Source organism: Microcaecilia unicolor, chromosome 5, assembly GCF_901765095.1.
Source record: "Microcaecilia unicolor chromosome 5, aMicUni1.1, whole genome shotgun sequence".
Classification (NCBI taxonomy): Eukaryota; Metazoa; Chordata; class Amphibia; order Gymnophiona; family Siphonopidae; genus Microcaecilia; species Microcaecilia unicolor.
The window spans coordinates 97,738,150-97,750,169 of record NC_044035.1 but is presented as its reverse complement, the minus strand read 5'-3'; the positions used below and the strand labels follow the sequence as shown (position 1 = coordinate 97,750,169).

Here is a 12,020-nt window from a genome sequence, read left to right as displayed (position 1 = left end):
TTGTGCTTATGTAGGAGAAGCTGGATGCATAGGTTGCTTTGTATTTAAGCCCTTTGCAGTTTGGGTAGTGAAGGTTTAGGTATGTTCAAGATGATCTGGTTATGTTTCTGATTGGTAGGTCTATGAGGTCTGTCATGTATCCTGGGACTTGGCCGTGGATAATTTTGTGGACTAGGGTGCAGATTTTGAAGGTAATATGTTCTTTGATTGGAAGCCAGTGCAGTTTTTCTTGGAGGGGTTTGGCACTTTCGAATTGCGATTTCCAAATATCAGCCTGGCTGCTGTGTTTTGAGCAGTCTGGAGTTTCTTAGTGAGTTGTTCTTTGCATCCTGCGTAGATTCCATTGCAGTAGTCTGCATGGCTTAGTACCATTGATTGTATTAGGTTACAAAATATTTCCCTTGGAAAGAAAGGTTTTACGCGTTTAAGTGTCCACATTGCGTGGAACATTTTCTTTGTTGTGGAGTTCACTTGGCTCTCAAGTATGAGGTTGCGGTCGATTATAACATCAAGTATTTTCAGGCTGTCTGAGATAGGGAGGCTGTGTTCTGGGGTGATTACAGTTGTGGGTTTGTACGTATTGTATTGAGATGAGAGGATCAGGCAGTGTGTTTTTTCAGTGTTCAATTTCAATTGAAAAGAGTTTGCCCATGAGTGTTCAAGCTGAGTTTCATTTGGTTGTTGATTTCTGTTAGATCATGTCTGAAGGGAATGTATATTGTGACATCGTCTGCGTAGATGAACGGGTTGAGGCCTTGCTTTGCTAAGGACTTGGCCAGTGGGATCATCATTATGTTGAAAAGTGTAGGTGATAGTGGTGATCCTTGAGGTACTCCACAGTCTGCTTTCCAAGGTGGTGATACGTTTAAAGTTTGATTTCACTTGGTATGTTCTGGTGGTTAGAAAACCCTTGATCCAGTTAAGTATATTTCCACCAATTCTGAAGTAGTCTAAAAGTCTTAGTAGTATATTATGGTTTACCATGTTGAATGCACTCGACATATCAAATTGGAGGAGAAGTATGCTTTTACCTTTAGCTATTTCCAGCTTGAATTTGGCCATGAGAGTAACTAGCACTGTTTCGGTACTGTGGAGAAGGCGGAATCACGACTGTGATTCGTGTAATATTGATTAGGAACGATGTTACAGAATTCCTGCATTTGCACACCTACCTGCCTTTGGCAGGCATTAATTCTCGCACCCAAAGTTAGGCACAAAACCCTGGATTCTATACAGCATGCCTAGAGATCCGTGCCGAAATGCACGCATATTCAATAATGACACACATATCTTAATTGGCTTAAGTATCCAACAATAAGCACAAACATAAAGGTTCCTACCATTTGGCAGTATAGCAATCGTTGAGTGAAGGTTTGCTTACGTCAAAAAGTCAACTTCTCCACAGCAAACTACAAGTTTGTGCCTTATGTTTGTGCTTATTATTGAGGAATCTGATGACCCCTAATGTAGACAGTTTGTCAAAACTTGGCCAGGTCAGGTCTTCCACCAATAAAGGCATATTTGGACATCCATAGTTGTTCCCTCTTCTTTAGACCACCTTTGTTGTTGTTTGTACCTAACTTTGGGTGACGTTTATTGAACTTACCCCCTTCCTGCCTCGGAGGCACTAAGGGATCCTGTGTTATGGATGCGCTAACTAGTTAGGCTTTTTTTTTTGTTTGCTGTTAAGCATGCGTTAGCTCTTAGCACAGCTTAGTAAAAGGGCACCTTTACTTTTTTTAATGTATAATTTTTTTCTGTAGCAAAATCAAATTGCTTTTTATTTGTTTTAATATTTGTTGCTAGCAAATTTTGCAGAGTAAAAGCTGCGATTGATGTTAAGAGGGGGTAATTTTTATAATTTAAAATCTATAAAATAGGCACAAATTGCACCTATTTTAAAGGTAACATAGAGGGGCATAATTGAACGGCGCCGGCCATCTATATGGGCGCCGCCGCAAAGAGTGGTCCTGAACCATATTATCAAAAAAGATGGCTAGCCATCTTTCGTTTCGATAATACGGTTGGGGCCGGCCACATGTCAGAGAGGCCAGGTTTGAGATGGCCGGCATCGGTTTTCGCCGATAATGGAAACCGATGCCGGCCATCTCAAACCCGGCCAAATCCAAGGCATTTGGTCGTGGGAGGGGCCAGCATTTGTAGTGCACTGGTCCCCCTCACATGCCAGGACACCAACCGGGCACCCTAGGGGGCACTGCAGTGGACTTCCTAAATTGCTCCCAGGTACATAGCTCCCTTAACTTGTGTACTGAGCCCCCCAAAACCCACTACCCACAACTGTAGAACACTACCATAGCCCTAAGGGGTGAAGGGGGGCACCTACATGTGGGTACAGTGGGTTTTTTTTTTTGGGGGGGGGGGTTGGAGGGCTCCCATTTACCACACAAGTGTAACAGGTGGGGGGGATGGGCCTGGGTCCACCTGCCTGAAGTGCACTGCACCCACTAAAAACTGCTCCAGGGACCTGCATACTGCTGTCATGGAGCTGGGTATGACATTTGAGGCTGAGGCTGGCAAAAAATGATTTTATTTTTTTTTTGGGTGGGAAGGGGTTGGTGACCACTGGGGGAGTACGGGGAGGTCATCCCCGATTCCCTCCGGTGGTCATCTGCTCAGTTGGGGCACTTTTTTGAGGCTTGGTCCTAAAAGTAAATGGACCAAGTGAAGGCGGCAAAGTGCTCGTCAGAGCTGGTCTTCTTTTTTCCATTATCGGCCGAAGCCAGCTATCTCGTAACCACGCCCCCATCCCGTCTTCCATATCCTGCCAAAACACCCCCTTGAAGTTTGGCTGGCCCTGCGACGGAAAGCAGTTGAAGCTGGCGAAATCGGCTTTCGATAATACTGATTTCGCTGGCTTCAGGAGATGGCCGGCCATCTCCCCATTTGTGTCGGAAGATGGCTGGCCTTCTCATTCGAAAATAAGCAGGATAGGTACCTATGTGTCTTTATAAATTAAGCATCACTGGGTGCAGGCAGCAAGGGGGTGCGCTGAGCATTCACGTGGCTGTGGGCTCTGTCAGTCCCCTGCCCCATCTGATGTCAACTTCCTGTGCCAGGCCAGGGAACCAGCAGAGCCAACAGCCATGCGACTGCTCAGCACACCCCCTTTACTTGAAGAAGGGAGGGAATGTGAATGGAGATGCGCCTGGAGGATGGGGTGCTCTGCCCTGAGTGGCAACCAAGGTAGGTACGCCACTGAGGAACTCCACTCGTTACACCCAAATTACACCTGTATGTATACTGCATCTATCCTGGTGGGGCTCGCTATTCCTTTGCCAGTTTAGTTCCATTTTTCCTGTACCCTTAATCTCTACAGATGCAATCAAACTGACCCACTCTAAGCATCATTAAAATAAATTAAATATGCTTAGTAGCCATTTAAAAAAATACACTTAGCACGTTTGCTAATAGAAATAAAATCCTCTCTACTCTTAAACAAATTCATGTGCATGTGGAACCAAGTCTAATACTTCCCACAGCATACAAAGTAGGTATACAAGAGAGTGCTGTATGGCTGACATTGTCCTCTACATTGCTGATTTACTGGTGGAATGAATGTTATATACACACTATGGGGTTGATATTCACTGTGGTTCAAAAGTGGGCAGGAGAGACTTCAGCCTGCTTAAACCACACTAAGGGGGATGGCCCGGATTTTCAGTGCTGCTGAAAATCTTGTGTGACAGCCACTGTCAGGTGGAGGTGGAGTCAGAAGATTCATTGGCACCAGTGATATTCAGGGCTGGTGTCCACATATGTATTTTGACAGATAGGGCTGGTTTTTATTGAAGTCCTATCTTTGTGCGTGTACCGGCAAAGACTATCAGCCAGAGGCCCACATAACTTCTGGGTCCGCCAAAGACCCGGAAACTCAATGCCAGTGCCTGAACATGGCTGGGCACTGAATATCTGTGACTAATTCAGCCAGTTGCTGTTTAGCGGCTTTAAAACCTCTGACCGCCTCAAGCTGAATATTGCCCCCTGCACAGCGCATGAAGCCCACGTGATATTCTCACTGACATAGCAAGAGAATGGACAGCTCCAGCTCCATCTTTGCCACTATTACCTCCCCTCACCTCATCATTCTTGAACTGGGTAAAGGAAATGTAGTTGTGAGGGGGAAGTTTGGGCCTGTGACTATGTACTGGCTCAGATCCTGTATTCACCACCTGCCACTATTGCCTCAAAGCATCTGTTACTACAAAGTGAGGTCCAAGGGAGGTGGGAGGACAGCAGAACCGGAAGCACCAGGCACAGCACCCACTCATTATAACATCATACACCCAAAAATTGAAACAGGGCCATATAATCCACTCCTACCCTAGTTGAGATAACATTTAATCATCTCTCTGACCGCATGTGCAACTTTCTTTAAATTAGTCCCCTTATTTTCTAACTCCTCCTACTTATCTATATGTTCCCCATCCTTGCGTATACCCTATGCCGACTATAAAAAAATGTTCTATTACATATTGTGTTGACATTGTAAGTTGTATACTATGCCACACTTTGTATTATTTGAATATTTTTACTGCTGTAATTGTCTATTGCTTATGCTTGATTTATTATTACTGGCGGTAAATAAATCCTAATAAATAAATATAATTGCGCTTCTATAGCCCAGCCAAGCACACTCCATAGAACAATCTGAGCAGAAACTGAGTCTTCAAAATCCTGGTGATCTGCCAGCAGTCATACACAACACAGAAATGATTAACACCGGTTTCAAGTGCATCCCAGGAGCATACCACCCAGAAATATCAACTCGGGGTCACATTTTCACCACAAATCTAGAATGCCACTGAATTTTGGCACTCTGGACTTCAACATTTTTTTAAAATAAAGTAGACCAATCACCCACCTGGAATGCTTCCTGGGATTTCTGTGCGTTCTCTTTTTCTTTCTTTCCTTTTTGGGTTTCATTCCTTATGCGCTTAACCCCTGGCACTCTGGCCTTAGCTTCCCCCTCTTGGGAACTGTTGTCCTGCTTTCGAGGTTTTACTGGCGGCAGCGGCTTATCTTCCTCTCCTTTCAGGAATCTTTCATACGGCAGGATTAATCTGAATGAGTAAGAGAGCAAATAACAATTAGCACAATCTGTACTAGACCTAACTTCTTATTTATTGGTGAGAAGCGGGGAGGGAGGTTTAAAATATCCTGATGACATAAAAATCAGAATGGTAAAAGAGGGAATTGAACTATGAAGGGAAAATAAGCATTTGGTTATAATGCAGCTTTAAATAAATTAGCCTTCAATGCCCTTGGATACCTAATGCCAAGTATAATAAAGAGAGCTATCATATTAGAAAAATTAACTCAGGAGTTAACCTTTCAGGTTTTTTTTTACTCTCTTTTTACATGGCTTTTAGATGAATGTCAAAGCCCATTGATTCAGGAATGAAGAGTTGCAGGGGGACAGAAATTTCACCCGTCCCCTGGAATCTAACCCATCTCCACCCTTCCCCACTGGAATCTCCTCCATTCCTATCCATTTCCAGAAATAATCTCTTCCATCTCCGCCTGTCCCCTGTGCTAAAATATTGTGGTGAAATAACTCAACAGTAGCTCATGTTGATAACTCCCCCTCTCAGTGCTTATGGGGATTTCAATGCTATCAACCAAATCCATTATTTTTTTACTACTATTTTAATTGCCATAGCACAAAGAAATGATAGGTAGGCTGGCTTGACACTATACTTCTGTGAGATCCCAGCAGAACCTGTGTCCATTCCCGCAGGAGTCCTGCTAACCCCGCTCCCATACAGCTCTCTATTCAGAAGCCTGAGAGCACCATCCCCTTACAGTAGAATTCAGCTACTGTGCACCACCACTAGTGGAAATATGATACACTTTGTGGCAGATTTTGGAAACCGACCACGCTGGGGACCTAATGCCACTGTCAACAAAAGAAAGAAACTGTTAACAGCCCAATCCAAACTCTTTATTCAAACAATTTGGGTTGGGTTTTTTTTATGTCAGTCAATTTTACTAGTTGTGAAGGCTCTTGTTTTCTTAGGCCCCTGCCGTGGGGAATAATGAGCTCACCCCAGAGCAGCGCAAGTAGCATGCTAATGCATGCGAAAGCATGCAAATGGGCTCATTCCCTATTCCTCCCTGATGGTCGGACAACAGCGCCCTTCAGAAGGGCGCCCTTACCGCAGTAAACCCTATGCCAGCACGGAGCTGGTGTTAGGATGTTGTGCTGAGCTGGTGCTGGACCTCAGCTGCTCCTGCCTACTGCAGCGACCAACAGCACCAGCAAGCAGGGACGGAGCAGCTGTGCAATCCTGACCATCAGCCTGCTAATGCAACTACCAAACATCTGCACCTTCTGCTTCTACAGACACATTCACAGTGAATTGAACGGCTGTGTGCACTCAAGCACTGCCTCTGAAGTGTTGGCTCTGTACTCACATGTGCATGGCACAGGATGCCCACCCGCAAGAATGCATAGTAAAGGATACCCTCCCGCGAGAATGTACGGGACAGGATGCCCACCCGCAAGAACGCATAGTAAAGGATACCCTCCCGCGAGAGTGTACGGGACAGGATGTCCACCCACAAGAATACATAGTAAAGGATACCCTCCCACGAGAGTGTACGGGACAGGATGCCCACCTGTGAATGTGCACAGTATGGGATAGCCCACCTGCAAGAGTGCACAGTCACATGGGGAGCCACGGCAGCCACCCTACAATGTTTTGGAGTATACGCTAAAGAACTGTGCTTGACGCACAAGTCTTGAGCCATGCGCCAGGCATCATCTTCCCCCTTTACTTCCTAATGCTCGAAGCTAATAGCGCATATATTATTTGCATACCATTAGCATTGAGAATTAGGAAGTAATTGCTCAGCACTGTTGTGGCGTATTTTCCAGCGCTGTTTTGTACAGCGCTGGAGTTTTGAGCATTTGGGCCAAATGGAAAGATATGGAAGCCTCCACAACCAGTACCAGAAAAGAATAGACAAATAAAGCAGCAGAAATTAAGGATTTTAAAAAAATTAAATCATGGTAGTTATATTTTTTTCTGCACCTAAAATCTCCTTTAAAAGGAAACATCAAACAGTCATATTTTTAATCTTGCTGTTTTCCCTTCTTTATTTAGCTCTTGATCTTAAAGGGAACATAACCAGTGTAATTAAAAGAGATGGATTGCGTTGCAGTCTCACTTTCAACTTCAGTGATTAAAGTTTTTACAATGCATTTGCTATGATTAATGACTCACCGTGGGATTAATATGAGACTCAGACTTAAACATATGATCTTTAATACAGCAAACATAATTTGTTTTAAACAAGATGAGTTGATGCAGTGAACAAAATGTATTTTGCTTATAAATAACAAATCTGTTTAAAGATTGGGAGACCTCATTATCTTTAATTTTAGACTCTGAAGTAGAACATTCTTCAGTTCAGATTCACGTTGATTATTCTAGAAATGGCTTCCAACCCTGCAGCTTTGATTTAAATACTTCCATGAATAAAACCCACATTGGAAGACGAGAACAGAGCAAAATCTGTTATTGAAGGTCAGGGTGGTTTTGTATTTTAATAAAACACATCGTAATTTATGGTAAAATCTAGTCCTAATCTGTCTCTCATAGAAGACAAAATTCATTAACTGAGCATGCTCTGACATGGTATGTGCAGAGAGGCATGAATAATACTTTCTAGCCCTGAGTTTGGCAGCTGGCCAGCATTGAAGCTAAACAGAGCCTACAGGGACTAGTCATCTTCAGATCCCATTACAAACTGAGTTTAAACATGTTACAGCTGCTAAAACTGGAAACTGCTCCCACTATGTAGACTTACCAAAATAACACCCGGCTGCCAAATACCTGCTTTCCACTAGTTTATTACAGTTAATTTCTGTATGGCAAAAAGAAGCCCCCAATGAACAAAATAGGGGAAAAAACCACCACTGTCTTGTTCCTACTTGAGGCTAACACACCTTGGGCCCTGTTTACTAAGCTGTGCTAGAGGTGCCCATGGGCGTCTACACGGTGAGTGTGTGCTAATTGTTAGCATGTGCTAAAAACAATAGCACACCTTAGTAAACAGGGCCCTTTATTTGCAAGGCACTAATTTTCAAATACTTAACATCTTTTGACTATGCTCTAAATACATCTCATTAAGGCTGCAGATTCAGGTGGTGTGCAGGACACAGTTTACCTTGTCAGCAGACTTAGCCTCCTCACCAGGCTAGTAAATATTAACAAACTGTTTTACTATAAATATGAGCTTTACTGCAAGAACGGGGAGCAAATGTTACCATGGACCATCCTCTGCTCGCTTCTCCTGGAAACAAAGCTACATACTTCATTCATAAATAATTTTTACAGCTGCTGGTGTCTTTCAATGAATTTATGGTATTAGTGATTTATTTATTTATTTTTGGTAAAAGGGGCTGTGTGATTCCCCTCCCCCTCCCGATGGTTGGGACAAAAATGGGAACACTGAATTTGGCAAAGCTAAACTTGACAAGATTAATCATTCCTAAGAAGCCTCGGTGAATCGTTTTAGGGTCATTTTGGACAAGATCACCTCCTCTTTGTTTTCCACTGCCTGCACCATTTCAGTGCAAAGGACTCATTAGTTTGGTGCTAATTAGTAACCAAGGTTTAAATTTCCTTTTTATAACCTTAAGAGTTCAAGTGGGAACATAGCATTTTCATTTCAGTTATTTTTCACTGAGCTCAGCAGTTGGCAGTAGGACAGCAGTAAAAATACATTTCACACAGCTGGTCTAAGGCCTGGAGCCAGAAGCAGGAAATCTGGAATGAAATGTTTCTTGTATCTGGAAGAAGGCATGATGAAGGTAAAATTGAAGCAAAACACAAGGCTTGAGGCTTCTACAATTTGGTAAATTGAGGTCAATCCGCTGGTGTTTCTCTACAGTAGAGATAATTTTTTAGTGTGAAACAAAGCAGCAGCCTATATGAATATGCCACTCTGATGCTCCAGGGATTAAAATGACTTCTAATAAATATTGAACAATTGCTGTTTCATACAGAGATTTCCATTTGTTTCAATTTACACTGAATGTTTTTTTTTTCCCAGTTATCCTACAGTGGTAAAAGACAGTTGCCCAAAGGATGTGATCTTATCATTTGATTATCAGACATTTGCACAGTGGATGGGCAGCAAAACTGTTACAGCTTTCAGAAACAGTTCAGCTTCTACATCAATAAATATGTACGGTACAGTCAGTACATTTAAGATCCATTGAACACAGGAGCGAGAGTCCATCTATTATGAACAAAAAAAATCAATAAGACGGCCATCTCAGTCTGAAAGTAGGGGGAGGAATGTTCAAATATTTGTAATAAAAATCCTTACGATAAATGATTTCCTTTTATATCTGGAATTATTTTGAAAGCCTAAGACAGTTGCATTTAAATCATTTTCAGCTGGATTTCTGAGTGACCAGAGTTACAGATATATGCCGAGGGAAAACTAATGAAAATTCTAGTGTAAAAATGATTTATGCAAAGAGGCTGTTACACAGCTCAACCAAGAAAAGCCTCTGTTAAGCCTCTTATTTTCAGCTTTGTCTGCAGTTGTATTAAGGGTTACAAGCTGTATTCCCATCTATAGAATCACCACTATATTTTAAATATATATGCAGCACTGTATTAAAAAAAACATCTCTCCACACACTGCACATTCCTAGCAGCATGTCTCATTTTATTTCCTAGAATAATACAAGATTAACATTTTACACCCCAAAGCAGAAACAGTAGGGAGTCTTTGCCATCACAAAGCTTCTTGTAAAATTAATTCAAGCTCTGTGAAAGGCAAGTCTGTTTGAAGTAAAGACATGTTCCAATCAATAAAAGTTAAATAAATTAACAAATCAGTGCTCACATCAGATACTAGATACTTTTCAAACATTTTCCTATTATTATTATTATTAACTGTTCTATTTTGCATTAACCCTTTGTAAACGTGACATGAGTGACCAGCAAAATAGTATTGTATTTGTGCACAGACAAGCAATAATTTGGAAAGGTTCTATACAACTAAAATGAAATAATGGTGTTGTGCACTGGTTTTTAGGTCAGCATTACCCAAAATTAAAAAAAAAAAAATTCTAATATGTTGTTCCACAGAAAAAAAGCCAGAGTTCAGCAAATCTATTACTGTACATAAACTGGCAAGCTGCCAAAGAGTTTTAAACCACAGAGGCAAACAATTTTATATTTATAAACTCTAAAATCCTCAATGGATTGTACCTTCACCGTCTCAACAAAAAGCAGAACCATAAGCGAAACACAGCTGGTGACATATCAAACATTGTCTTCATCACTAATATTTGAGAAAATAACACTGAATGCCCTTTATTAACAGTCCACATTTTTCTCAGTCTTCAGATTATAAACTACACGTGGAATGCTGGCCATACATGTCTGAACTGCTGATTTATTCTGGTCAGGAGGAGGGAGAAACACAAGGCGGCTGATGCGCTAACCTAAGTGACTTTTCATAATCAGAGCTTCCTGTGAACATGTGCAGAAAAACACCCCAAAATGGACAGAAAATGCTGGATTTTGCCCGCATAATTAGTAAACATTGCTATATAAGAGTATTTGCTTCATTTCAAAATTAGGGAGTCTTTCACTAAAGCTTAGCTTGAGTTATCTGCAGCAGGGCCCGTAGGAATAAAATGGGCCCTGCTGCAGATAACTTGAGCTAAGCTTTAGTAAAAGACCTCCTTAGTGAGCTGCTGTGATGCAAAAGAATGGAAAGTGGATCACTAATTTTGAATTTAGTGAAAACAAGTGGGCAAAAAAGGTTTGGCAGGCCTGTTTTCACCAAAAAGAAAGCTACACTTCATTGAGATGTAGTCATCTTTCCTGCTGGCTCCATAGCTACTTTTTGCACAAAAATGTGATACAGAGCGCATCTGTAGCAAGCTTTCTGAGAAGAGGAAAACCCATTGGCTCGTACATCACCCTCAAGGTTTGGCACCTGCATTAATAAGGATGCCCTCTGTAATAATACTGAGAGCATAAACAGCAGCTGAGTACGTCCAATGATCTGTCTAAGAGAGATAAGGAGGTGGGGTAGCGGATGGGGTGGTGGTTGAGAGGAAAGAGTAGCAGGGTTAAAGGGATAGTAGAGGTAGGTAACAAGTAACAGAGGAGGACTGCAGGGGAGAAATGCAGTGATTGGTCAAGAATGGGGAGTTGGATAGGGATTGGCTGATTGGGGTCAGTGGGTTTGAAGTTTTGGTGGGCTGCTGGGTATTCTAGGGAAGGAAGGTTGAGGGGGTGCAAATAGTAAGGGTGATTGTGAAGAGACTTTCTTCCCTCCCTCCCCCTCCTCCCAATTTTTCCTGTCAGCTTGGAGGTGGGTTTGAAGGATAATTTGATTTTTTTATTTGATAGAATTAGTGGGGAATGGGGGTGGAATTCTAGTGTGGAGGAGAAATAAGGGTGGGTGAGGGGGAGTGGTGGTTGCAGCTTTGGAACGGGCAGGGAACAAGGGAAAAAGGAGTGGGAGACTGAGGTGAGGCCAGGGAAAGAGGGGATAAAGAAGGAGTAATGGAAAATGTGATGATGTAAAGGAAGCAAAACACAAACAGGCAGATGTCTTTTCGTGAAGTCAAAAGGAGCTAAGCAATAGTAGAGGATGCCACAAACCACAACCAGCCAAAGGATAATGCTGAAAGCCCTTTAATAAAAGCACAAGTGACCAGACCCGACATGGTTCATGTTTCGGAAGAAAACTGCCTGATTCAGGGTTCACAGTAAAACTGCATAAATAAAACAGAAAGATCTCAATCAATATTAAATGTGATGGTGTGTGCAGAACTGTCACAAGTGGAAGGCATGGCCCTTACGTCATCATGGAACTCACAGAATTTAAGGCTATAATAATTCTGTAGATGTTGAGACAGGGCTAATTCATCACTGACTAGCTCCATTGGGTGGGAAAAGGCTGCAATGAGCAGGGGTATGTTGCAGAAATGCAGTCAGGTTTTGACATAAGGGGGA

At 42.3% G+C, this 12,020-nt stretch overlaps 1 protein-coding gene across 2 annotated transcripts in view; it reads right to left on the bottom strand.

Annotated features, from left to right (window-relative positions):
- Nucleotides 1-12,020, bottom strand: part of ARID5B (AT-rich interaction domain 5B) — a 295,401-nt gene that overhangs the window by 7,143 nt on the left and 276,238 nt on the right. For both annotated transcript variants that reach the window (XM_030203113.1, XM_030203114.1), the window contains one exon: nt 4,883-5,081. In XM_030203113.1, coding sequence (XP_030058973.1) covers nt 4,883-5,081 — 199 coding nt within the window. The remainder of the gene's footprint in view (nt 1-4,882; nt 5,082-12,020) is intronic.